Source organism: Pleuronectes platessa, chromosome 16 (genome assembly GCF_947347685.1).
Source record: "Pleuronectes platessa chromosome 16, fPlePla1.1, whole genome shotgun sequence".
Classification (NCBI taxonomy): Eukaryota; Metazoa; Chordata; class Actinopteri; order Pleuronectiformes; family Pleuronectidae; genus Pleuronectes; species Pleuronectes platessa.
The window spans coordinates 4,269,851-4,292,894 of NC_070641.1; the positions used below are offsets into that span (position 1 = coordinate 4,269,851).

General features: G+C 40.6%; 1 protein-coding gene across 2 annotated transcripts; it reads right to left on the reverse strand.

The window, feature by feature from the left end:
- Positions 1-1,417: 1,417 nt before the first annotated feature.
- rarab (retinoic acid receptor, alpha b) lies at positions 1,418-21,030 on the reverse strand. 2 transcript variants are annotated; one of them, XM_053442771.1, is made up of 9 exons: positions 19,934-21,030; positions 8,911-9,065; positions 8,340-8,481; positions 7,261-7,418; positions 6,916-7,092; positions 6,558-6,762; positions 6,350-6,417; positions 5,423-5,513; positions 1,418-4,711 (listed from the first exon to the last, which is right to left on the reverse strand). In XM_053442771.1, the coding sequence occupies exons 1-9, from the start codon at positions 20,127-20,129 to the stop codon at positions 4,470-4,472; spliced, it is 1,434 nt and encodes a 477-aa protein (XP_053298746.1). In that variant the 5' UTR covers positions 20,130-21,030; the 3' UTR covers positions 1,418-4,469. The 2 variants fall into 2 exon arrangements, with proteins under 2 accessions (XP_053298746.1, XP_053298745.1); XM_053442770.1 differs by having other exon boundaries at positions 7,261-7,421; positions 19,934-21,028.
- Between the last annotated feature and the right edge of the window lie 2,014 nt (positions 21,031-23,044).

Here is a 23,044-nt window from a genome sequence, read left to right on the forward strand (position 1 = left end):
GACAATGCTGGGGTTGGAGTGAGAGTTGACAGTGGCACTGTGTCGGCTAAAGGCTGCTGCACACTAAGGGAAAGTCGGTTTTGCCCCTTCCAACAATCTCTGGGGCGTTCCCAACTGGAGGTCGGTCAGTGCCGATTGTCTATCGAAATAATCCCGAAATGTGAGGGGTTTATAAAATAATCTTAAGGCCACCGAATGAGACGGAGCCTCCCTGATCTTCAATCAAAAATATCAAACGTTCGCTCATTTCAATTCATAAACGGCTCCGACAGAAACCCAATGACAGCGAGCCGACTGGTAAGAGTCATCAACTGGACGTATCTGCGCTGAAAACAGCCTCCTCAGCCATGACTACATCCAGTTTTTTTTCTTGTCACTGCAAGACAGACACATGACGTCAGTCGTCCTCCATGTTGGTTTTTCTTCTGAAGTCACACTCCAGTTCAGAAGATGGTAGTAATGCACCTAAAAGTTGTTTGCCTACTGTTAGAAAAAAAACTTTGCACTTAACCCTCTGTAAATAGTTAAAAAAATATATATTTCACTGCATGTCGTACTGTGTATTGTTGCTGTCGGTGACAAATAAAATTCAACTTCAAATAAAAATGCAATGAGGGTCATAGTATGTGTTACACCTTTTGTTTTTGGCATGTCTGTATCTTGAGAAGTTATATCGAGAGGGCACATGATTTCTAAACAAACTCATGGACATCTATCCTCGATGTTTATTACAGATCTGTTTAGGGGTATTTCCACCAATCAATGTGCACATGATATTTATATTTAGATATGATTCTGGTAAATAGTTTTAGTTTGGAGACAGTTTTGATGGAGTATAACAGGGTGGTAGAATATCATTGTGAAACTGTTTTTCTCCTTAGTGAATTATCTGTGCATATCCAATTTATGTATTTATATTGGATCACGCCTATAGGAAAACAAAAGCATCTTTAGACATTTAACAGTTGCTGTAAGATTTGAAGTTTCTGGAATAGCCACTATGTAATTGTTTTCTAAAAACGGCAAGTGTATGGTCTTATGTTCCGGCCAAAGATTGAACATCGGTAAAATAATGTCTGTAGTCTCATGTTTTTAAAATCGGTCAAGAGATGAAACTCCTCTTGTGTGCAGCAGCCGTAACCCTATAACAGTGGTGTTTATTACCAGAAGGGTAATAATAATGTGACAAGTGTCATGGTTTGCTTTGGCTAATGGGGTCCAACAAGAGGCAAACATTGTATTAATTCAAATTTAAACATTTCTTATGCTTCATATTGCTGAAGTAATTTCGATTACCGAAGCTTGATCTGAAAACAACCCGAAACAAACCTTGAAGTACACTGAATGATGTGAAAGTACAAGAACATAGAGAAACATTTGCCTGAAGCTACAGAAATTATGCAATTTTTTCTTTAGATTTCTGAAAGGTAATTCAGTCAACGTTTAATATTATTTGTGCCTGATGTGCCTGTTAGGAGAAAGAAAGAAGTACAATTTCGACAACAAAATGGAGGTGACAGTGATGGAGGAAGACGTCTTCATTGCTTAAGTGTGGAAAAACCGAATACACAAATGTACATTTAGGAAAATAACTTTCCATCTCAGTTCAACAACTACTTTCACAGCTTTTTTATATACAATATATTATTATACATAATGATTCTACATATATGAGGAGATCCACTAATAATAAACACATGTAAGAGTAAAATTACTCAAAAGACAGACAGAGACCAGACATTGGCAGAGGTTACAAGGAAACAACTGTAATTAAATACTGGGTGGACCAGCAGATTGCTCAGGTAAATCCTTACGCTGATGATGCTACAGAATTACACAGCTTGTGTTTCACTCAGGGGTCCTGGTTTTAGTGCCTATTGTGTAGAGCTTAGGTTTTCTAAGTCTGACTCCACTCCAATTTGGTTTACTAGCCTAGGTTTACCGATTTTGTTATTTGATCCGATATACACCCACAACTGAGAAAAGCAGCTATTTGAAATAACTTCAGACAAATATATAAAAAGGTATGTCTTGAGGGATTTTTTTCTTTCAGACTCTGGGAAAGTGGGGGACACAATAAAACAATCTTAAAACTACTGCATCTCTGAAGTGAAAGGTAGGGTTGATAATTTGTTTCTGAAACACTTCACTACCCTGAAAATCCTCTTCACATACTGACAGCCATTAAAAAAGTTTGTGGCTCTCGTAGGAATAAAAAAAAAATAACAATCATTAATTTGGTCCGAATGAAATGAACTAAAACCCTTTGTGATCATTCACGTGTCTTCATCCATGGAGAAATAGAAATAGGTGAAAGTTAGCGAGCGAGTCACAGAAAAGTCAGCTTCTAGCAGGTGTCATTCAAGTGGCTTTAACAAAAGGGGCTGGACTACATTATTTGCATTTTTCAAAGTGAAGCCTACTCTTGCTAGCTTTTCCAGGATTACCAACCCTTGCTTTAACCACATTACACACACTGCCACTGTTCTTCATGATCTCCTCTTGATATCTAATGTCATTTTTTTCAAACTCCAATACACTGTTACATTTTGAAGCTAAACTAAAACCATCTCTATCCAAACGAATATTTTAGCTTCGTATCAGAAACAATCGCCGCCCATACTAACATATCTTTAAAGTATTTATCAAAATCACTGACCTGGGGCCTGTACTACAAAGCGAGTTCAACATACTCAGGATATCTCTCAGATATCCAACTCAACCTAACCTGACAAATGCAGTAAGGCTAAGCAGTCGCACGACTGTATATTGATATCAGTATACAAATGCATAGAGTGGTTTGTAAACAAGTGAAAAATCATAATAAGCTGAACACCAAATAGAACAAAAGAAATTAGATTAAAGAAAAGATATTGCTATTAATGTGTGAAAGTGCATACAGTGTATTGCTGATCTTCTCTGCATCATCCACAGTGAACAGGTAAGAAGCAAAGAAACGTAGATCAATGCAGACAGTCTGCGTTACTGAGCACACTGCTCCTACGAGTCAGGTTGGTTAGGTTCAGCACCAGAGGCTGATAAAAGGCTCATTATTGCCTCTGATAAAAATCGATATCTTTGCCGGTCCCTTAAGACCCATTCCTTGTTCACAGACCCTCAAACAATCCGCGCATCAAGCTCCACGGGATCCTCTAGGAACGCCAATGTCATGTTTGAAAGGAATTGATTGGTCAGTGGGAGGAGCTTTTATAAAGGTTGATCTCTCATCTTGAACATAACCTGCTCTGAAGCCATTCAGCATAAGTTACCTCGGTGATTTACCTCGATAAGAAGTGAACTAGATTTGTAGGACTGAAAACTCTGAATAGAAGCTGAAGTTACCCCGATAATCGCAAAACCTGTTTCATAGTACAGGGCCCTGGTATGTTCATTCCTGTGTAAACAGGAAGCAGACCATCAACTCTGAAAATACCAAGAATCAGGAACAAAAATTGCAAAAGGTTTAATGAGAGATGTCTCTGCTTGGACCAACAACAAAGTGGATAATTTATTATGAGGGTTAGAATCGCTTGCAATTGGTTATCCACGCTGTGTTATATGCTGGTAGCTGAATCGTAACCAATAAAACCCAAACAGGAAGCCAATGAGGGTGACTGTCATTGCTTGCTAAAGTCTCTACAAAAATGTAACTCCAGTTTTCAAAATTGAAACGTTTCTAAAAGTGGTGTTTGAACTCAAATGTATCAGTGTGGACGTAGCCTGCACTGACATGAGGTACAAGTCACATGCGACTGCTTAAAGAAGATTTTGCTCACAGCAGATACAAACCTTCCCTGAGAAGCGGTTTAAGAGACTCTAAAGAACGGAAGTTGTTGAGATCATTTTGTGAGGATTTGTTTTTGTTCATTTGAATTGTTGCTGCTGAATCTGACTGCCTGTAACATCATTAGCCCAAATGATGTGCCTGAGCAATACACTCCAATGCTGGTATTAACCACCGGCAACACCTGCCTGCTCCAGATGATGCTTTTAAGATAAAACCACAAGGTTGAGAAAACTGCCACCATGCCTCGGTTATGGACAAGCGTTTGTGTGTGTGTGTGTGTGTGTGTGTGTGTGTAAGATATATCATAAGTCTGTTCATACAGTATATACACAATCCTTCATTAAGGCTCACACAGTCTGAAAAATACTTAACATTTCAGGTATTATAAAATGATTTAAAAAAAAAAATACATCACATTTTTTGCACTGTATGTATGAAGTGGATGTCTGGACATCAAATCAGTCCTCACAACACTGTTCTCCTGCTGTCCTTCACTTTGCTTCTCTCCCATTGAAGTTTAAAGGTTCAGAAGTCCATACTGTTCTCTCCCCCATATTATCTGTTATCAGGTGCAATACGTTTCTGCGTTCATTCCCTGTGTGTGTGCCATGTGCACTGCCCCCCCACTGCAGTGTGGAGCAGAGGTGCTGAGTGCAGAACTTCAGTCGGAGGGTGAGGGGAACTATGGGGAGCAGGGTGCAGGGCTTGGGCTGGGAGAGGCGACTGATTTGGGTGACGGACTTGGATGGCAGCTCCTGATGTCTGTTTCATCCTCCTGATGGCCTTCTGCTCTACCCTTTCCTCCACCTTTCTCTCCCCCGACTCCGTGCCCCTCCAGACCCTCAGAGTTCTCCAGCATCTCCTTGATGAGAGGAGGCATGGAGCCAGGGATCTCCATTTTCAGAGTAATCACTCGCTCCGCCCCTTAAAGAGAAAATGACATCAGGTTATCACAGCAAGTCCTTATGAAGAAGCTTTCCTTCACTGACTGAAAACGTAATTATTATTCTGCAATTTCTTTCATTATCAAATATGTAAATCTTATTGAACAAAAAGATTAATTCTTCTTATCGTTTCGCATGCATCCTATGGGTTTAATACAGTGCGAAAACATTCAGAGGAAATGTTCATGATCATGGGGTGAGTGCAGGGTTGGCAAAAAACACTACAAATTGTAAATCATAAAACAGAAAGGCTACTCAATAAAACACAATGTAGCAAATATAGAACTGACTTTAATGTCAATCAATCAATCAAATTTTATTTGTATAGCCCATATTCACAAATTACAATTCGTCTCATAGGGCTTTAACAGGGTGTGACATCCTCTGTCCTTAACCCTCAGCAAGAGTAAGGAAAAACTACTAAAAACCCTTTTTACAGGGTAAAAAAACGTAGAAACCTCAGAGAGAGCCACATGTGAGGGATCCCTCTCCCAGGACGGACAGAAGTGCAATAGATGCCACGTGCAGGAAAACGTCAAGATTTAAGTCTTCAAGATTAAAGATTAAAGTCTCTAGCAGCATTTGATGAGGGTAAACATCCCGAAGGACAACCCCAACATGACAACCTAAAAGTCCTGTTATAGAATTTGACAATATCTGTCACATGCATCAGCATCTGTGTGCGTCTCACCCTTCACACTGATGCTCCGGAGGTCAGTTATCTTCATCAGTATTTTGGGGAACATAGAGGGTTTATCGGGCCTCCTCCTCCTCACATAGATCTGCACACACATAAAGACGTTGAGGAAATTATTTACATGACACTTTAGCTTTTAGTGTGGCCTCAGAATGTTTCCTCAAATGTCATCAATAACAGATGATGATTCCTGTTTTGAATTATTTTGCTGTATTTGAGTTTTAAATCAGAATCCTTTTTTTTTACTCTTGTTTAATTTATTTACTAAGACTCCTCTTACAGTTGTGACATCACTGCTAAATATACTTAGTATAGAATAGATATTACATGAAAATGGATTTATATATTATATATGTGAGTAGCATTTTATAATTCTGCTACTTATGATAAACAACGTGAATAACCGTTGCCATTTCTTAACAGATAAAACTGTAGATCATCTTAATTTTCATTGATAATAAATCCCACGATAAAGACCAATAATAATAATAATAATTATTGTGGATGAATCAAAGGCTGATACATAATAAAATTCATTGTCTACAAACTATTAAAAACACATCAGTGAACCACATTGTTTCACACTGGGTGATATGTTCCATTATCATCATAACCACACACAGTGCAGTGTACTTTGAATCCCTGCATACATCGTCCTGCTGTCAGAAATACTTTGGATGCGGATCAATATACTCGAGAAAGAAGTCCCCCAAAAAAAGCTAGCGATTAATTCTTAGTTTCTATCCTTTTGTGGACGGAAGATATGTTTATTATAACAACCAAAGACTTCAGTTAGCTACTATAATCACAACTTGTCTGTGTATGTACATATTATACAGAAAAGCACATTTACGATGTAAGCAAACATTTTATATATCGAAAGTAACATGGTTGTATAATGATAAGAATCAGATTTCAAACCTTCAAGGCTTCTAACAAAGGCTCCTGAAGAACGTCCACCCTTTCTGGTTCCTCCAGATCCTGACGATCTGCATGCACAACCCAAAAACAAATCATAAAACAAACAAGCACACACACTCAGAAATATCATCAAGCAGCTTAGCATTTTCCCATGATCTTCTTTTATTAATTATTATATTTCATATTCCTGAGGAGTGAAAGGCAGTACCTCCACAGAGCAGGCATATGGCGCTGAGCAATCCTGTCTCTGCATCGTCCATCTCCAGCGGCAGCAGCTGGGCAGCGAATGAGAATACAAAGTCTGTGAGAGGTCCGAACCCAGCGTTGTGCATCTGGGTACGGTTCAGAGTCAAACCGTCAGAGAAAGTCATCGTGTCCTGGTCTGGGGTGTAGCGGGTGCAGATCCTCAGAATCTAAGAAAGGGGATGACATGGGGAAGGCAATAACTAAAATACCTTTTATACATAACTCTGCTGTGCCACAACTGTTCATTTTCCCAAGTGTGGTAATGATCTCTGTCTTTGTTAAAGCTGTTACACTCTGATTGAAAACAATATCAAACTCACCAGTATGTCGAGGCAGGCGGCCTTGAGCAGGGTGATCTGATCAGCGATGGTGAGCGTTGTGAAGCCTGGCAGCTGCTTGGCAAACTCCACTGTCTTAATGATGCATTTGGTGGACAGTTCACTGAACTTGTCCCAAAGACTGACATCCAGCGAAACACGGTGCTCTGCGCTGTTGCTCTGTAGATAAGGGTCAGGTGACGGATAGAAGGCAGAAAATGTCTTTATAGTTTAGTCTGTACAATCAATTAGTTAGTTGTTCTGAGTTTTCGATTCATATACACTTGGGTTCATTGAATGAGGTAATTCATATGTTGATAAAATGCTTTGCTGTGTCTGTTTGATTACCGTGGTGTATTTTCCCAGCTGACAGAGGGAGGGAAAGGTTTCCTTATGGGCCTGAAGCACTCGCTCAATCATCTGCTCTGTGTCTGCTGACAGAACGTAGATCTCCACCTCCCCCTGCCTCTTCTCCTCCTTCTTCTTTTTCGTTCTGTCATTTCGCACTACTGATGTTGGGAGGTAATGGTAGGAAGACGTATCTTATCAATTTGGGCAGGAATTCGAGTCAAGGACAAGAGGGTTGCTTTGTCAAGTCTTTAAATCCTCATTAAAAAGGTTTCACTTGTCATTGGGAGCACGACACACATTGAGAGAACAGTTTCATAATCAGGCCTGCAAACTCACATGGAATGAAAAGGGTTTCTAACAAAGGGTAGCCAAGCAATTGCTATCACACCCGCCACATTATGGAATTTTCTCCTCATTAGTAGACAGACTAAGTCCTTAGCTTCTTTTGGCCCTTTATTTACATCTCTAGAAGCTAATAGTTTCGGCTCTTGTATACACATTTATCATTTATTTTTAGCCCACCTAATAATTCTATAAATTTTATCAGGGTGTGTCATTCTGTTTTGTAAAGGAACATTTACTTGGCACACATCACAGAGGACTAGACAGACTGGGGATCTTCTATTGTGCATAAATAAAAACACTGAGTGTAAGTCAAATGAGATTGTTTCTGCACTATGGTTCTCCTTTCCTAACTACTTACGGATTCCTCTTCACATCTTCTGGCGTCCTTTCCTAACCACTATTCCTTGACCTCAATGGACAGTATCAGGTGGTCAAGGAGTAGTGGTTAGGAAAGGAGATTATGTTTGACTCTCCGAACACACACTTTTTTTTGTAAATTAATGCTGGCAGGTTTTGAGGGGAAAGTCTTACCTGTAAACATCCACTAGGAGGAGACATATATCAAGCATAAAACACTTCAGTGAGCTGCTGGGAAAGAGCTTGAACTGTAAAGTGTTCTACTATTGGGTCCCTACATATTAATTATATACATCTGTAGATAAATGTCCCATTTTTTTCTCACATTCACTTTGAGAGAGTGGATGTGTTTACTGTTTATATAGTGTACTCACACTCCTTGGACATGCCAACATCGAGACATTTCTGTAGTCTGCAGGACTGACAGCGGTTCCTTGTCACCTTGTTTATGACACAGACTTTGTCTCTGTGGCAGGTGTACAGCATGTTCTTCTGGATGCTTCTCCGAAAGAAACCCTGCACAAAGAAATGGGGGCAAAGAATGGAACACAGCAGCAGGGGAACAGAAGACATTGGACACAGAATAATAATCCTCTAATTGAGCTAAGAGTGACTGATTTGTTTGGTTGGAGCACAATACGCAAAACACAAAAAACACAACTCGTAAATACAAACTGCATGCACTGATTATGCATGTTTGAAAGTGTTTGTGTGTGTGTGGAATTAGATAAAGCTAAGAGGCTTACAGACAAAGGGCATGACCTCTTCCACGACACATTAAGCTAATTCTCTGTAGTCTCATGCTCCTTGTATTCATCCTTTATTTAGGTTCTCTAGCTGTAGCTTTCATCTATTCGTGTACAGTTAAACCAGAAGAGGTGCTGTAGTTGGTACATGTTGTGCTGGTAAGTTTAACCAAAGCGTACTGTATGTTTAGCTGCCTACCTTGCAACCCTCACAAGCACTGACTCCATAGTGGTATCCTGAAGATTTGTCCTGACAAACAAAGCAGGGCTTGTAGATGCGGGGTGGAGGTGGAGGTGAGTGGGGGCTGGGGACAAGCAGGTCCTCCCCTGAACTCGTGCTCTCAGTCTCTATAGCTGCAGGGACAGGCAGAGGGGAAACACACAGATATGCATTCAGTCATAGTGGCATTTAAGTGGATTCTCGCTCCTAAATCAATGCTCTTACAATTTGACTTCAGTTTTATCAGGATTTAGAAAAAATATTATTCTATTTATTTATTTGAAATATTGACACCCCTTCTTTTGGTATCCTCCATATGGCAGTGGTACAATACTGGAATAGAGCTGGCTCAGGTGCATGGGTGCAGGCAGAATAACCAGTAAAACAAAAGCATTTACAATGGTAGCTATAGGCATGGCTGTTACATAAGTTCCCAAAGTCACCAACTACCAAAACCAAATTAGCAGAGGAACCGTTCTGCATCAGTGAGTGGACCATCCTGTTCCTAGTCTTCACCTTACATTGACTAACCTAAACCAGATGGCAAGTAGAAAAATAACTTTTCTAGTCATATTGACCACTCAAAGCACTTTACAGTACAAGTCACATTCAAATTCATACGGCGAGGGCGGCTATGGCTGAGGGGTAAAGCGGTTTCCCCTCATACAACAAGAAAGTGCTGCTAATAGATGCACTGTATGAATGTGTGTGTGAATGTAAAGCTGTACTGTAAAGAATTTTGAGTAGTCTTCAAGACTAGAAAAGCGCTATATAAGTACAAAACCATTTACTATGTGCTGCGCCTTTTCGATTACCCATCATTCACATACTGCTGACACATTGCTATAGGAGGGCAACTTGGCGTCCAGCATCTTGACCAAGGTCACTTTGGCATCCAGATCGGAGGAGACAGACATCGAACCACCTTGTTAGTGGATGACCCGCTCTACCACCTGAGCCACAGCCACCCAGTGTTTTTAAGACATTGTGATCTTGATTGATTCTTGGTTGAATGTGTACAGTGACACATTTCAAAGGAGGATGACATAAGCCCCATCAACGATAACCATTATCAAAAACCATTATCAAAAACCATTACTATTAGCAATGCAGTGTAGAAAACACTCAGCTGCAGTTTCTCATTTCTAAATGGTTCTTGGTTGGCTGTCACCGATATACTGAACAGCCTCTGCACGCTGCAGTCTTGTCAAAGATAGTTTGTCAGAAGACTGTCATTCTGTAACTCTACTATACAAGTGTTTCTAAAACTCCAACAAACCCATTAGAGTGATCAATCAATTAGTACATTTCTATGAACTTCAATATCAGTTTTATATGAACTAATGCAAATTTATCTAAGTCCTGCTGCCCTTTTGTTTTTTCTAAATGAATGCACAGCAGTATATTGAGGTACTTACAGAAAGACAATGTATCATATTTTTTCTGATGCCATGTTTCTGGCCAAGAATGGACAATGTATTATTCATTTACGTGACATGGTGAGATATGAAAGAAGGTAAAATAATGACAATATTAGAAAATCCAGTCTAATCTAACTCTAGCAATACAAGTAAGTCATTGCTGTGTATCAGGACAAAATAAAATCTGCACAATGGAAGACATCCTTTATCTATAGACCTGCAAACAATCCATGCAATGTTCAATTTTGTCAGGACAAAAAGCTGTTGATTTTATTTCACATTATGAGCATTAAATGTTGTATTCTGTGGCTGCATAATTTTGAAAAGAGAATATTTAGAAGCTCTTCCACCAGAGCTAGACAGCTGGCTACTGTCCAACAGACTTCATTCAAGGTCAAAACAATCTTCTGTATAATGTGGATTTTTATATCCAGCAGATGTCACATGCAGATTGTGTTTGTGTGCTTATGTGCTTGTCCTCCTGGAATCCAGACAATAGGTTTAAATTTCCTTCATGACTTTTTAAAATATATTTTGACATTAAATAAGCTACACTTAGCTGCATCCACCTATTTAAAACCAACAAGCCCTGTCAATCAAATGTGCAAAGCAATAAACTTGGAATGTATTTTTCAGTGAGGTATATCTACAGGTAAAGGAGAAATGTCCCATTGTTTGTAGATGCTGCTGATAGAGATTTTATCATGAGAGGATTCAGATGCCTGGACTATTCTTAGCGGCCGATACAGAGTACTGATCCAATACCAGTGCATTTAAAAAATAATGAAAGTCATAGAACTTAACATCATAACTGACAAAGACGACAAATACATAAATCTAAGAATACACAACAATTACCTCCTTTAAATAGCTCGAGTCTGAAGTATTTTTTATACATTACACATCGCAGTTTAACTTGTGGGTCTTTCCAATGTGAAATATTGCCAAATTGCTGACATTTCCACCCCGGCTAACAGCTCTAAAAACAGTGCTAACCAGTGGTTGACAAGAGCAACTGCTGTTTTGGAAAAAGAACAATAACATTTTATTTTAATATATATTAAAGGTAATTAAATTACCATCAACCATCAATCGAGTTGAATGAACACAAACATTCCATAAAGTTAAAAGGCTGCCACACTGTTGCAAAAGAAAATGTGTGGGTAAAGGCCGGCGCCTGCTTCTGCAACTGCGCCTGCGCCTTTTCACGCAGCTGTGTCGACGGACTTGTTTTTAATTTATGGTTCTCCAAGGGTTGCGCGTACTGCAAAGCAATTCATCGGCAGAACACTAGGCGGAGTAAAGTTTTTTTTAATCGAAGACGACCTTAGAGACGCCCTCTTTGTGTGTGGCAGTCAATGTCGACTGTTTATTTACATCGCCACTGCAGCTCCTCATAGCCTTTTTCTGGCGGAAAAATCCGCCGGTCAGTGACGGCTTACACAAGTTGTCATACTTTCGGATCTCTTCTGCCAAACGCTCTTCTATTTGATCCATATTCGTTCCTCTAAATCTTCCGTGGTTTCTGCCGGTATTATGGGGCATGAAACCGGAAATGTGACTCCGGAAAGGATGTAGTCAGCAGACCAATCACAGCCTTGCGGGCTGCGTGAGGCTTGCGTAGCTTTGTCTATAGTTAGATAAATTGGGCGACGCACGCAAGAAGGGGCACGCAAGCACGCAAGGGGAACGCAATGGCTCTTGAGCTTGCGTGTCCCTGAAAACTCAGAAGCATGCGCCGGCCTTTAGTTGCCTCACAAAATACGAGCTGAAACGGGGTCAACTTTTAGAACACACCCCCATTGATCTACTTGCGTGCGATCCTTAATTTCTTCAAAACCTCCCAGTCGGGGGAATTTGAATTTATAACAATATATTCATATAGAAGAATATCCACCCCCATCATACATCGATGTTTCCCTCGCTTCATCTCTCCTCTGTTTTTCTTTGCTCTCTTCTCACGCACACTCCAGCCAACCCTTCTAAACCCTGTCTGACCTCTTTTAAACCCTTCTCTCTCACCTCATATTTTCCAACAGTCTCTTGACTGTGATGTCCTCTGTGATTGTTAATCTCTCCCCGCTGCCTCTCGCTCCTGCTTTAGTGAACAAGACATTCTACTTACTCTTGAGATGAGGGGGCATTTTAACAGAGCGGAATGCCTGTGACTCATCTTTCCCCGTATGTTAGGAGAGGGTTCAGATAAGGGGAACAGTGTTTACATAGTTTCATCTCATGAGCAAACATCATGAAGTGACCCACTATTTTTACATACAGTGCCTTGCATAAGTATTCACCCCCCTTGGACTTTTTCCCATTATGTACTGTTACTAACTGGAATTCAAATAGACTTAAATAAACTTTTTCCCGTTTGATCAACAAAACATGCATAGTACTTTGGAGGTGCAAAATAAATTTTATTGTGAAACAAACAATAATGACAACAAAAAAGTTGACATCTGTTGGGTGCATAAGTATTCACCCCCCTGTGTAAATACTTGGTAGAACCCCCTTTCACTGCAATTGCAGCTGCAAGTCTTTTGGGGTATGTCTCTACCAGCTTTGCACATCTAGAGATGGAAAGGTTTGTCCATTCTTCTTGGCAAAAAAGATGAAGCTCAGTCAGATTGGATGGAGACCGTCTGTGAACCGCAATCTTCAAGTCTTGCCATAGATTCTCTATTGGATTGAGGTCTGGGCTTTGACTGGGCCATTTTAAGACATTAACATTCTTTAATCCAAACCATTCCTTTGTAGCTCTGGCTGTATGTTTAGGCTCATTGTCCTGCTGGAAGATGAACCTCCGCCCCAGTCTCAAGTCTTTTGCAGACTGCATCAGATTTTCTTCAAGGATTTCCCTGTATATGGCTCCATCCATCTTTCCCTCTATTCTGACCAGTTTCCCTGTACCTGCTGAAGAGAAGCATCCCCACAGCATGATGCTACCACCACCATGTTTCACTGTTGGGATGGTGTGCTCAGGGTGATGGGCAGTGTTGGGTTTTCGCCACACATAGCGTTTTGCATTGAGGCCAAAAAGTTCAATTTTGGTCTCATCTGACCAGAGCACCTTCTTCCACATGTTTGCTGTGTCTCCCACATGGCTTCTGGCAAACTCCAAACGGGATTTTTTATGGATCCCTTTCAACAATGGCTTTCTTCTTGCCACTCTTCCATAAAGGCCAGATTTGTGGAGTAGACGACTAATAGTTGTCCTGTGGACAGATTCTCCCACCTCAGCTGTGGATCTCTGCAACTCCTCCAGAGTAACCATGGGCCTCCTGGTTGCTTCTCTGATTAATTTTCTCCTTGTCCGACTCTTCAGTTTGGGTGGACGGCCTCCTCTTGGTAGGTTTGCGGTTGTGCCATATTCTTTCCATTTTCTTATGATGGATTTTATGGTGCTCAGAGAGATGTTCAAAGCTCTGGATATTTTTTTATAACCTAACCCTGCTTCATATTTCTCCACAACTTTATCCCTGACCTGTTTGGTGAGCTCCTTGGTCTTCATGATGCTGTTTGTTCAGTAATGATCTCCAACAAACTCTGAGTCCGTCACAGAACAGGTGTATTTATACTGAGATTAAATTGCAGACAGGTGGACCCTATTTACTAATTATGTGACTTGCAAATGTGACTTGTGAATGCAATTGGTCGCATCAGATCTTTGTTAGGGGTTTCACAGTAAAGGGGGTGAATACATATGCACTCAACACTTTTCAGATTTTTATTTGTAAATAATTGTGAAATCCATGTAATATTTCCCCCCACTTCCAAATGATGCACTATTTTGTGTTGGTCCATTACATAAACTCACGATGAAATAAATTTTAATCTGTGGTTATACCATGACAAAATGTAGAAAAGTCCAAAGGGGGTGAATACTTATGCAAGGCACTGTATACTCATTTAACTTTGAAACATGAAAGTTTCCTGTAATTATTTTGAATATGTGAACATCTATTGGATGGATTGTCAAACAGCCAAGATAAAGATAGTCATGGTGCTGATATTAAGTATTTGAATGACTTTGTTGAAATCCCGACAATTAAAATGGCGCCACCATTGGATCACACTACCGTCAGATAAAACCTTAATTGGCATTGAAAAGTAGGCTGTTCATTATATAAGTCAATGAAAGGCAAGTAAAGTCTGAAAAAACTGCTGAAAACAGCAGTATTGAAAAACCTAATAATAGTTTTTCCTCATTGCTCTTGTATCGTAAGTTATATTGATATGTATCATGAACACACATTTTTTGTATTCCTTTATAGGATAACACTCCTAATTCAGACTGAAATTGAATACAGTAAATAGTCATAACAGCTCTTTGTCTACATAAAGGATATGATCTGTGCTTTTTTGCAGTTTCAAGCTCAGTAATAAACCTAATGACAATGTTATTAGTCTCATTGTGTAATCATCCACAGGATAAATTTTGTAGCTGAGGCAAACTGTTCAAGTTACCAGAATGAAAGGGAGACATGTTTTGTGCTGATCTGGATTTAGGATATTACTTTCAGGCAGTCACACCAGAGGCTCTGATGACCCATGTCATAATTCAGGTGAAAACCAAACCACTGTCATCAGCTGCACCCTCTCACTATACTTTAACATGGGGAAGGGGAATGTCAGCATCATTGTATACATACAATGAAAGCTGTGCCATCGATCAAGCCCCGCTTCAATCTCAGTTTTTAAATTTCTGCAACATTAACATCAAAGTCTAAACCAAGCCCTCCTTTCCCCCCCTGAGCTGTAGCTACAAAGGACAGAACTGTGTTGATCTGTGATGGTGTGTACACAGGAAGATGGGGAAGATGTGACAACATTTTCCGTGTGATTATATGTGTGTGTGTCGGCGGGAAATAAAAAGCTAAATGAGTCAGGCAGATTATCATATGCCACAGCTGTGTGCAACTTAAAAGCGGGTTTTCATGCATGTTTTACTGTCAATGGCATGTCGTCAGTTGCACCATAGTATATGTGGTCTGTGGGATGAATACATCAACATGCCTTATGTTATATTTGACTTTTGGCTAGATTATGATATAGGTTTTAACAATAAGACCCTAACATTTAAGAGATCTCAATTAGGCTCATAGTTGTAGTCAACATTTTACTTTAAATTGTGCAGCCCTACATACAATGCAGACCTGCACAATGAAATGCAATAGCAATGTTGTGTGAACATTGAAACTAATGAAACACTGTTCAGAATATAGCTTTATACAAAATGTATGATACCTGCAGCTACCGAGCAATTGCTTATTCACAGGCTGTAGCTATACCCTCTAACTGCAAAAAGACAAGCAACAGATTAAAGGTCAATAGTGAACATGGCAGAGAGATGTGCAGTGTTTAAGACCAGACATTTGTTTGAGTCTCCAGGTTTACCTGGGTCAAAGCATGGCTAAAACCTTCCAAAGTCAGGGTCAGTTTACGTTCAAATCCATTGTGACAATACTCCATGTTAGCCAGGGCTGGACTAAGCCGTTTTCCAAATGTAAAACACATTAAATGGTCTCCCCAGGCAGTCCTGGATTTATGCCAGCTAACGGTTGGAACAGAGAGCACGACAGCTTAGAGACTGGCCTCTAATCACTTTCCTTAGTCCCTCTCGCTGCAAAGTTCAGAAGACGTAGAAATAAGTTCTTTAACATGAATTTCATTGAAACACTGTTGAGCCCCAAACCTACCATCAGTGCTAATGACTAGGCTAACAAACATACAGTACAGCTCAAACAGCTTTTACCATCCATTGCTCCACTTTCACCAGCACCCAGGGGTAGATAATATGGATACAATCCTTTATCAAAGTACATTTAAACTTATGTACCAATAATAAATGCAAATATTTATAGAAATCAAATCGGGGGACGATATATGGCTAAGCTAAACAGATAAACCTGTTTCTAGCTGACTTAATTAATAAAAAGACTTAAATGAACAAACAAGTACAGGAAATCCAATACTAAAGCACTGACCACTTTATAAATGGTTTATCAAAATAATTTGCCATATTCGTTGTGACCATTCACTTTGTAAACTTTTAGTTTACTATTGTAGCTTCATGCATAAGAACCGGAACTTTTATTACAGCCAAGTGTATGATGGGCAACGTTTCCTGATTTTTGATATTTGGAAAGACTGTCTAATTAATAATGAAAATAATGGTTAGTTGTATTTGATCCTGACCAGGATTATTTATGCTGATTAAGAATTTGACAACACCAATGTTTTTTTATTAGTGTTGTGCGTGTGTGAAAGACAGACTACGGGTAAACTCTGTAGCCAATTCTCCGGACTCAGTCATGTCTGAAAACGGCTCAAGAAACTTCCAGTTTTTCCTCTCTACCTGCAATGAAACAACAGACATAACGAACACCACCCGAACAATCATTTGGTATATGGGAGTATTTGTTTAAGCAAGATGTTTTGGCTAAAGCCAGCTGTGAGTATCATCATCACTATCATCTGACATCAGATATCAGAAGCAGTTCCAGCCATTGCAGTACAGAGTTTACTGTGATTTGTATTATGTAATTTGTTATGATCTGCTGTTGGGATGGATGTTATACAACTAAAATGGTCCCTGATAGGAAAAAGGTTCCCCACCCTTGTGTTAGATACAAACACTGACATGCAACCATCCACCTCCTCCCCTTTTCACACACTCACACTCTGGTCTAACTTGGTCAGTATTTCCTCACATTCCCAGACAAACTGTGAGTCTCAGTGAATGGCTATGTGTGGCTATGTGTGGCTATGTGTGTGACGCATATGCGTCTTCAACAGACAGAAAGAAAGGTCATTCAGTGCAGAGAAGTGATGACTGGGCAGCTGACACAGGAAAGAAAGAGGCAGATAGGAGAAATAAAGAGTGAGAGAGATGTAGGTCACTTCCCAATTGTCAATGAGTCATTGCTCTGGATCACACCCAAACACACACACACACACACACACAGAGGGCCACTATGTAGCTGGTGCTTACATGTTGCTGGAGCAGTCACTGAATGTGTGTGCATGCCTTTGACCTTTGAACCCGTTTGCCACTCTTCATTCCAGTCGCACATGAACACACAGTGCCTCACTCTCCTCCTTTTTTCCTCACAGGCTAATCAGAATCAACTTTACACTATCTCTCTTTATGACTTAAACTCTGTAGTGCAAGGGCCATGGTACATTGACATCATCATGTCGCTACCCTTAGGTTACCGTCTGACATTCACGCTGGCTGTCTCTAACATGTGATGCCCTGGTGGAGTTAACCCATGTTGCATGTTAAACAATGGGTAACCAATAATCATCCTGTCTGATAGTTGTAGAGTAGACACTTTGCAATTTAATGAGCAACTGGTCTCTGTCCTGAAATAAACCACATACAGCATGACCATGTGAGTAAAGAGATGGATTGACAATCGCTCCCAGTTGTGCCCTACCTCTAACCAAGCGAGTGATTGGAAAATAATGTAACAACACCACTAACTTAATTTTGGTCATCAAAAAAAATAATGATGTATTGCATCACTGTGATACAAGTTGACAACATTAACCATGTTTAGGGAACAATGGAGGAGCCACCACCAACCAGTGTTGAGCACTACAAGAAGTAGATGGTCAAAAAATAAAGTGAAAAAAAGACATGGAAACTCATCTGGGCAACAAAAACGTGATAGAAAGAACTAAAAACAAAACCTTGGTTCTGGACAGTCTTGGAGATGATGTAATGTTTTTCTAATGTCAATAAAACAAAATTAGAATTTTAAAATCCTAATGTTCTGAGGGTTGTGATAAAAGGCTAATTTATGGTACTTTGTAAGAAAAGAATAACTTCAACATGGATTGCCTGCCATAATTTCTGGTGGTACAGCTTGGTGTCATCCATTTCATTCGCATGTGTAAGCTCTCAGAAAACAAGCACAAAAACGGAGGAGATAAACACACAGTATAGACAGAAGATTTCATCTGTATTTTTGTATCTGAAATTGAGCAAAATTACATTACAAATGTACTTCATTTATCAGCCTGATGAATTCAGTAATTCATTGATCCATTCACTTATTAGATTGTGATCTTGAAATATTGTCAACATGTAAACTGACTTTTATCAACAATGATGAGTTCCATAAGACCAGCTCCTGTGTTGCTGTCACAGTAAAGCTAGCTCAAGTTCCAGTGTCCAGCATTACTTGAACTCAGAGCCCAACAGAATTTAAAATGCTGGCATCACTGTAATCACTACTTATGGCTACACATTTTCACCTTGACTGTCTCACCTTTGGCAGCTTTGTAATTAGGATAGAAAGAAATACATTACAATCCCCTTGAAGTCATTACCAAAATAATATTGTACAAAAAATGACCTACTATATATACACACTGTGCCATGTTGAATATCCCTCTAGGGTTGCAACTAACACTTTTCTCAAATAATCAATCAAGCATTTGTTCTTGAAAGATGGTAAAATGGTGATTCTTCAAATGTCCTGTTTAGTTCACCCAACAGCTAAAATCCAGAGGTAATCATTAATCATTATTTTACTATCACATACGACAAAGAAAAACAGAAAACTCCAATAGCTTGAGAAGCTGAAACGAGGTGATGCTTAGAAAAAGTGACTCTCTGATTAATTGAATCAAAATAGTTATCACTGTCCTGATTAATTGATCAACTATATAATTAATCTGTAATCAATCCACTTTATATATTAAAATGTGCAGCTTATGACACTCTCTTTCTCATTTCAACCATTGTGAAAGCAAGTTTGGCTACATGTGGAAAACAAGCTCCGGTTGCTGCTGACCTACTGAGGCCATTTGAGGTGCTCCATTCACAACAAACACCAAATCCTCAAGTCACAGAAACTGACAGCGTAGATTATTGTGTTCATAACAATAAAAAAAAGGGGGGGGGGGGGGGGGGGGTCATCTCAAATTGCATGACAAGAGGTAAACTTTGTCAGATATAAGGCTTGTGGCAATCAGCACTAGGACAGCGGACGTGTCACAGGATGCCCAGTCATTATAACATGTGCTTAATACAAACTGCATCAGCAGAGGAACAGCCATCGTAGGTTGCAACTAACTTAGCATCATTCATAAAGGATTTTGGAAAACTTTTATTTAGGTAAAGGTTTACTGATATTATAATACCCTGAGAAGGAAAGTCAGATTATAATGTTAATAGATAAAGAAACCATACCCACAACAGAATATAAGAATATATCTACTTGATTTGAGCTTTGTGGACACCAACAGTAGTCTACCTAAGGGAGGGAAGCTTATCGGCTAATCGCAATCAAAGTGCAGGAAAGTGAATGAAACTACCTGTCGTTGCTATAGAACAGTGTTCATTTAGGATCGAGCTGATTTCAGACCGTCACGGGGGCTCTTGAGGACCTGATACCAGAATAAAAAGGAGGCTGGCATGTACCCCAGTCTGAAGCAGAGCATGCATTCATCTACCACAAGACCACAACGACTAAAGCACAAGCAGTGGTTCACAACACCTACATCATACTTCTCTATCGGATCTATAGTCTTCTTTACACGTGAAAATAATGTAAAATGGCACTCACAGTGGCAGGACCCGCTCCAGTGCCTCACAAGAGACCCCCCGAATGGACGCTGGAGTCCTACACCGGACAGGAGTCCCTTCTCCGGCCCGAGCCCCGGGGGTCTGTGGTAGTAGTCCATGCTCAGGAAGGAGCCGGTGCTGGGGCTGCTGCGGCCGGGGCTGGGGCTCAGACCCACAACATCCACGCTTTCGTACATCACCGAGAGACGGGGGAGGGAAGGGAGGCCGGGTCGCGTTTGATCCCCTTTGTAGCCAACAAAATAGGAGAAGGAGGGGAGAAAAAAATTCAAAGCCTCCCGAGCGGCGGGGGAGAGAGAGAAGAGAATAAGGCAAGGGAGGGAGGGAGTTCACATCTTCATAACAGCCTGATGGCAGGAGGGGGAGGTGGGGCAAAGAGGAGCAGATGACCCGTCCTGCTGACCTCCTGTCCCTGGAAGAACACGAGCGCTTCCCTGCCACAAAGGAAGGCTTAAACCCCGTGTGTTTTTGGTCCTGTGTAAATGCTACAAGTGTCACTAAGTTGAGCTGCTGGACTCCTCGTTACTTTCTACTAACAGGGCAGATTTAAAAAAAGAATAAAAATGTCACGTTACACTACATCGTGCTCCACTTCCTACACAGCGACCTCGACGTCTTCGGTCTGTTCTTCAACGCTGGCGCTTTGTTTTTTCGCGTGTATTTCTACACGAGCTTCACATATTCATTCACGTCGCTTGTTAATCATCGTATCCACACTCGCAGTCTCTTTCCCGGTGGCCGCCAGCACCAGCGCCGTGTCTCATACACGCAGTGAATGGAGGTAGCTTACGCCGAAAAGTAGCAATGTCCGGTCGGTGGAGACGTGCTGCTCCGCTCCGGTTCAACCCTTCACATGAAACAGACGTAAACCCACAAGGAACGCAGCACGGATTCGTCAGTGTAGCCGAGCAGGAGTCTGAAGTTTCCGCGGCGTGTCCAGGAAGCAGGATAATATCCAAAGGTGCTCAGAGTTACTGAGTCTCCCTGTTGTTGAGATCCGGCGGCGGCACAGGAGCAGTGTCCTGTGGTAACCTCCCCCTGCACCCGACGGCCTCTCTCTCTCTCTCTCTCTCTCTGGTTTGGTGAGTGACACCAGCTGCGCACGAGCTCCACCTACCTGTGCGTGCCCCCACGGTTTCACAGTGTGGCTTCTATCTTCCACAACTGAAGTAACTACTGCTATTTATATCTGATGTCTGCCATTATTAAGAGTTGTGACGTCGCCTTGGTTACCAGCTTGACAGCTTGTTTATCTCTGTAATACACATCCTTGTACTCAGTGGCAGCTCTAACTTATATGTCATCCTGGGAGTACCCCCCTCACCCCATAGATGCTTCTCAATTGAGGGGCTCCATTCTTTGGAGGATGCGTTCTACCCGGCCCAGGAAGACAGCGTAAATGAGATGGTTTTTAAAAGAAAGTCTTAAATAGCTGTTTGGTTGAGTTGAAGCAAGCATCAGAAGTATCATCACCTGATCATGTAAAATGTCCATTTAAGACCATTCTTAGCAATGACAAAATTGGGGTGGAATTATTTGTGCATAATAGAGAATTGGAATAATACACAGTGGGGGAGGAACTGTTGGCTTGTGGGGATTTGGCAGCTCCTTTTTGTGTTGGGTCACTCAAGCAGCTTAATCCAAGCATGTGCCGCCACATCCAGCTTCGGTAGTTGCCTGGTTGTAGTGACTCACGTTACTTCACACTAAATTAGAACACATAACATTATGACCAAGCCTTCAACATGAAGCGTGACAAAATCTTGTCACTGGTCGTCAAGCCCAGTGGTGGATGTCATCAGGGAGGGCAGCTAGTAATTGTTGGCTTGCTTGGATACACTCAGGTCCAGTGTCAGGTGTTTGCAGGGTTCTGCCTGCTTGTTGAGAGGTGCAGGCCCACTACGAGAACATGCACAGCTAAAGAGGAAACTACCGGTGTAATGCTAACACAGACTGACATCACTGTCAGCAGCCCGGCAGAAAATAATCCTATTTCATAACTGAGCATAACCAAGAAGGCAAGTTTAAGCAAACGTTATATAAGACATCAATACGGCTACATGACCAAAAAAACATCAATGAAAGTATCCCACTAACAAGCCCTGTGTGTGTGTTCAAACCCTGGCATGCCATAAAGCCCATTATTGTACAAGTCCATTAAAATACACCAGTGTGCCACACCTTTGTTACCATGAACACGCTCTATTTTATTATGACTCAGCCTCGCACACACCATCCAGGGGCCTATTTCACTGACACGTTTTGCATACACTGCTTACATCTAAATTTCAAATTGTCCAGCACTTTTTATTCTTGGTATTCTCCCAAAACTATATTACGGAATATAGTCTGACCTACTTATTGAGGATTTTGCTCCTCTGAAAATAATGACAGTCTCAAGCTTAAAGCCACAACCGACGGGCATTAGAGCCACAGAGATAACGGGTTAAGATGTTGTTCAGAAGAGGCTTATACTGAAAATAGAAATGTTTATGGACAGAAGAGCACCACCTTCACAGCATACCACACAAGGTATCTGAAATATAAATCCTACCCCCAATGTGTTTCTTTAATTATCTCTTGCTATTATTATCTAGTTTCTGCTTATTTATTCATCTATATTCTGTTTAGTTTGTTTGTCAGACATCATACTTTGCCCTGTTAAATTTCAAATTGAGGTCGTGTGGGGGAGAAAGGCTGAGGGAATATTTTGTTTTTCATTCGCTTGGCTTTATTTTAAATTTAAGTTTTATTTATTATCTATATTAAAATAATCTTGCAACGTCCCTTCAGTGTCTCGTAAAACCCCTAGGGGGTTGCAACCCTTAGTCTGGGATCCACTGTATGGCATTGGATTAAACCCACTGCGACACTACAGTGGATGCATGTGTCCTATATTACATTGCCAATGAAAAGGTTTTCAATAGAAATCTCTTATTTGACTGATAAAGAAATATTAGGTTAGCCCCAAACACGAACACAATTGAACTGAGTATATTGTGTGATAGACTGGAAAAATGTGTGCACATGCTTGGTGTCTTCTGAGCTACATATGTTGCAGCCAACCGTGCCTTTAAATGTATCTTTAATTTCA

Coding starts and splice junctions, on each gene's coding strand:
- rarab (XM_053442770.1), bottom strand. CDS start 20,129: ATGTACGAAAGCGTGGATGTTGTGGGTCTGAGCCCCAGCCCCGGCCGC. Junction 9,066..19,933: donor CTGGAGCGGGTCCTGCCACT/GTGAGTGCCATT, acceptor CTGTCCCTGCAG/CTATAGAGACTGAGAGCACG. Junction 5,514..6,349: donor CTTTGTTAGAAGCCTTGAAG/GTTTGAAATCTG, acceptor ATGTGTGTGCAG/ATCTATGTGAGGAGGAGGAG.